This window comes from Loa loa (assembly GCF_000183805.2).
Source record: "Loa loa unplaced genomic scaffold supercont3.26, whole genome shotgun sequence".
NCBI classification, from domain to species: Eukaryota; Metazoa; Nematoda; class Chromadorea; order Rhabditida; family Onchocercidae; genus Loa; species Loa loa.
In genome coordinates, this window is record NW_018108206.1 from 354,168 (window position 1) to 359,468 (window position 5,301).

The following is a 5,301-nucleotide window of genomic DNA, read 5'->3' on the forward strand; positions in this document are numbered from 1 at the left end:
TATATATATATATATATATATATATATATATATATAAGGGGAAGTGAAACTAGTACTACCATCATCTGCAAAAGATTATGGACGATCTACTGATAATTCATTTAATTTCAAATATTTTCAGGAATATGAAATTTCCCACATGTACCACATTAAACTCTCTTAAATGGTTATACGAACAATTGATTAATTTCATTAATATATTTTTTTATAAAAAATTATTTCAATTTAATTTCAGAAAATTTTGAACAATCAACAAGATCAACAATCAGTATCAATTGTTCCCAGTGGAATTTATACGGGTCATGAATATGAACCACAAGGAATAGATGAAGGTCGATCCTCATTAAGTAGTAGTTCACGAAGTGATCTAACTCAATTACCATCATCCAAGCATATTTTAACAGCGGTGGAACGTTATAGTACCGATGATTCTAATAATAGCATTTCTGGTACAAAACAAATCACCAATGATGCTACCACTAAACTAATCATGCAAAGGTTAACTATTTTTCAAGATAAAATCATTTATTTTATCATCCTTATCTTTTTTTCTTATCTTTTCAATTTACCATCTTCATTTTTGATATGTTATCTTAATTCTCATCCAAAAGAATTTTGGATTATTTTAAATTATTTTAGGATACTGTGAAATGGTTAAGTGATTTTAGGTACAAAATCAAATCATCTCATTATCCATCGCCAGGTATAAATAAACGGAACTACTCAACCGGACAATCTATGGATCATAACATGCAATGGGGAACTTCTGTTGATTCTGGAACCGGTTTCAGTGAAGGAACAATAGTAACTAATGGTAAGCGAGAGAGAGAGAGAGAGATCAGTAATAGGGAATTATTGAAAGTTTTCTGGTCAGGATAGAAATGTAACAATGAGAGTGAAATTTCAACAATTGTTTTAAGAAGGGGGAAAGGTATTGGGTGAGGTTGATTGATTGGAAGGAAGAGAAGCAATTTTTAGGATAATTTTTTCAGATCTTCAAAATAATATCACTAGTTGAAAATGACATTGTATTATTAGAAATGTTTTCACTTATTCTTATCAATTATAGTCATTTTATACATGAACAAAATTATTGCGCCGTTTGTTTTTTTCTTACCATTTCTTTTAAATTTGTTTAAATTTTCTATTTAGGCCTCTATTACCTGTGTCTGTATCTAGTTTACCTGTATTTCAGGTGATCAAACAGTCAGTACATCAACACCAAAGACTATCCGTAAGTGGAAAAAAACGAAAACAGTCAAGCAATGTTCATCTAGTCGATCTGATAAAACACCTTCACAACATTCATCTGCATTAGGTCAAAAAATCGTCGATTATCCGACAAGTGGTGATGGTGATGTAAGTTTCCTTTCCATCATTATTTGGCTAAATAATTTTAGAAGACCTATTTTCTATGCGTGGGCGATATGATCTGAGTGAATTGTTGACAGAATTGCTTGATTTTAATTTGTTTTAATTTCAATTAGAGCTTACATGACTTTGGTATATATGTGACAGATTACATGGATAACGTAATATCAGCAAGAGAAAGATAAAAGAGTAAAGGAAACGATATTCTGATGAAGAGAATATCTAAGTTTGAGAAGTTCTAAAACCTCAGTTATTTCTTTATATTGCTGTTACCCCAAGTGATGAACAGTAAGGATAAAGCGCATATTAGAAAATCAAAAATACTTTTCATCGCATATAAGTAAGATAACATTCGGGTTGTTGAATGTTACTGTTTTGTTAATGCACATCCTATCAATAATCATCAAGGTAAAGACTGTTTGAATTAATGTTATTAAGTTTTTTGTAATACAACTTCGAGGATGTTGATATGTCGATTTTCAGTTTTATATTTTCCAATTTCTGTTATCCAGTTGGCTTCTTAACATTCCTTTCTCCCATTGTTTTGAAACGTATAGTGAGAATTAAGCAGTGATAAGAAATCAATATCCATTTGATTTCTCACCTCGAACCTTTTGTTTTCACTTCTTTTATTGTTTCTGAAATTTGATTATATTATTTCAAAAACTCAAGTTTTCATTGATATTCAATTAAATTTACTGAATATTTCTAGATGGTTCCATTGATTATCAGACTATGTGTAAGAGTTGTGGAAGCAAATGGTATGGATACGGTAGGCATTTATCGAATTCCGGGTAACACGGCTGCTGTGAATGCTTTGAAAGAAACACTCAATAGTGGTTTTGCAAATGTAAATATTTGAAGTTTAAAAAAAAATTTTTCTCCATATCTGAGTAAATTGACAAATTTTATGAAAAAAAAATTCGACCCTTCAAATATGTAATTTGTGGTATTAAAAAACTTTGTATAACATTTGGTAAAATTGTTTTGTAATTATCGAAGTGCACATTGAGAAGTTCCTTTTAAATACTATCAATCACAAGTATTAAATACTAAAATTATTCCTTGAAATAAAATATTGTGAATCTTGTGATAATGTTGGATGCTAAACAAAGATAATAATGAGCTTTTTGAAGTAAATTCGGATTAGGTAGACTGCTATGATTAAATCTCAAATAATTTTTTTTTTTTTTGGTGTGTATGAAAAAAGTCTAAAGATAAGATCTTTTTTTTTTTCAGATTGATTTTACGGATTCAAGATGGAATGATGTAAATGTTGTTAGTAGCTTACTGAAGATGTTCTTACGTAAATTACCGGAACCATTGCTAACAGATAAATTGTATCCATTTTTTATTGATGCTAATCGAATTGCTTCTCATCCACAACGATTACGGAAACTTCGTTATTTGGTAATTTATTTGTTTCTGTAAATGGACTGTTGGAAGATTTTTTTTCCATATATGCCTTTATATTTTCTTGATAAATGATGACATTTTTTAGAAAACTTTAGAAATATCAAATTGAATTAGGTTTTATAACTTCTTGAAGTTGAAGTTAAATATATTTTTGGAGCAAAGCATGATTACGCTCATTTTAAATGTGTATGTTTAATTTACAGACTCGTAAACTTCCTTCTGCTCATTATCAAACATTGAAATATTTGATGGGACATTTAAGAGCAGTGGTTGAACATAGCGATATCAATAAGGTAATTTACTATTAAATTACTGATTTGAATCTCTTTGTTACAAGATATCCTTGTTCGTTCATCACTCTAAAAAAAAACTTGCTTTTTTTTAAGCAAATTTTTTTTCTCTTTTCCCATAATCTTTGCGCAAACTTGATCACTAGTTAGAAGTTACATAATAAGACTGAAACATGATTTAAGTTCCTCGAATAATTTCTTATTTTCCAATCAAATAAACGAATTATTCTTTTGTAGATGGAAACACGTAATTTGGCACTAATGTTTGGTCCATCGATTGTAAGGCCTAGCGATGATAATATGGCTACAATGGTGACACATATGTCTGACCAATGCAAGATCATTGAAACATTCATTACTTATGTATGTATTACTTAAATTCTTATGGATTGGGAACTATAAATTTTGCTGTTTGAAATTAAACTTTTAATCTTTAGATAAATGAAAAATGTAAATAAAAAGAGGGAATCGTATCGTTCCATTACGCGTATGCATAATTTATTGGGCGCAGTTGTTTGTTCCTTTGGTCATTCTATTTGCTAGCCGTATATTTGTTTTAATTGTATTTTCTGAAATCATTTTTTTTTTTTAGTATGACTGGATGTTTGATGATAATAATACAGCGGAGGATGAAGTCCCACCGCAGATTTCCACATTAAATGATTCTGCTATGGGCAGTAATCTTGCAACTGGTAGTGGTGAAAATGATTCTGGTATTATGGCTACATCATTCAATGATATGCATAATTTAATTAGACGGGTTAATGAGGCCGAAGCTATCGCCGTAATGGATGCGCAAAAAAGTGGAAAGGTAATTTTGATCTTTGAATATTAGAAATTTTCAGTAGTTGAACCAAAATGTAGTGGTATAAAAATAAACTCCCATAAATCAATGTTCTATCAATTATGGAAGTTTTTTTTTTATCAGATCTGTATTAGTTAGGTTATCAGGATCGTTTTACTACAAGATGTTGAAATATTTTATCAATTTTAGATAAAGCAAATTTTGAATGTACGACGTAATTCGAAACGTGAAAAGCGCAAAAAAGCACGTGATCATTCGATTTATGCTTCAAGCATTGCATCTACTCAAAATGTTAGCAAAATCACAGATAGTGCTGCTAACACATGCGAACAATCAGTTATGGGAGTTTATCAGGTCTGTAATGTTACGTTATCAGATTCTTCTACTAGATGACATCTGTGATCGTAGATAATAAAATATGATTTATTTAAGATATGAATTGAATGGTCAATGTTTTGATATGAAGTTCTGTAAAATCGTTTTCACACCCATATTTTATCGGGAGTTTGTAGGAACGTGATATCGATGCCGAAATAGCCTCACGTCAGCATCAGCAACAAACTCCAGTCAGTTCCACTCAACCGTACGCTGGTACCAGCTCATCGGCTGATCATTCGCCTTCACTTGGTTCATCGCATGATTCGGCATCTCAAACAGTAATCTCTCCATTCAGTTCATGTAAAATAAAAGATGGAAATGCAGAGAATATACAGAATTACAATGAAGTGGACGAAATGAGACGTCGAAGACAAAAGGTCATTTTCCCATCGATCATGTTCCACTTTTAGACTATTCGATATGGTTTCTTCAAGTTTTAGTTTAATCAATGTAATTTTGACATTAATAATCCTTGTTGTTTGTTATTTTATATTTTCGAACATTAAAAGAAGATCAACTAGAACGTTCATTATGCAGTGAGATTCTCTTGAACGAATCCACTGAGAAAGGTATTGTGTGCTAGGTATTATTTCCCTGACTTATAGTTTACAAATAGTAGTAAGTACTTTTTTGCAAGTGCAATATTATGCTGTTTAAAAATTGCGCGAATGCACATTTTTGTTGTGGCTAAATTTGACTTTCAGGAAATTTATTCTGCACGACGGATTTTTATTGCTGGTACTGATGCGGATCTGGATGATTATGCTGATCTGGATGAACTCGTCAATCATTCCCGACATCTGAATTTGGCATCTTCGCCCACTCTTGATGTTTTGAGCGCTGAAACACGTGAGAAGATTCGGCGCCTACAACAACTCCAAGGATGGGCTTCTACTGCACTCGAAAGACGTGACGTTGAAGTGGGAATGAAGACAAAACGTTCTTTAAAACAAAAGACTCATGGCGAGGTATTATATTGATATTTGGAAATGATTTCATTAATTTTATCAAAAAAAAAAATCTTAATAGTTTTGAAATTCA

General features: G+C 31.1%; 1 protein-coding gene across 1 annotated transcript in view; it reads left to right on the forward strand.

Annotated features, from left to right (window-relative positions):
- Nucleotides 1-163: 163 nt before the first annotated feature.
- LOAG_16897 (hypothetical protein) overlaps nt 164-5,301 on the forward strand; it is a gene marked incomplete at both ends in the record, with an annotated part of 6,797 nt that continues 1,659 nt past the window's right edge. Inside the window, 11 exons of the mRNA XM_020449549.1 lie at nt 164-166; nt 236-498; nt 669-814; nt 1,196-1,359; nt 2,084-2,221; nt 2,611-2,781; nt 2,991-3,080; nt 3,315-3,440; nt 3,670-3,888; nt 4,072-4,236; nt 4,395-4,637. Coding sequence (XP_020306910.1) covers nt 164-166; nt 236-498; nt 669-814; nt 1,196-1,359; nt 2,084-2,221; nt 2,611-2,781; nt 2,991-3,080; nt 3,315-3,440; nt 3,670-3,888; nt 4,072-4,236; nt 4,395-4,637 — 1,728 coding nt within the window. The remainder of the gene's footprint in view (nt 167-235; nt 499-668; nt 815-1,195; nt 1,360-2,083; nt 2,222-2,610; nt 2,782-2,990; nt 3,081-3,314; nt 3,441-3,669; nt 3,889-4,071; nt 4,237-4,394; nt 4,638-5,301) is intronic.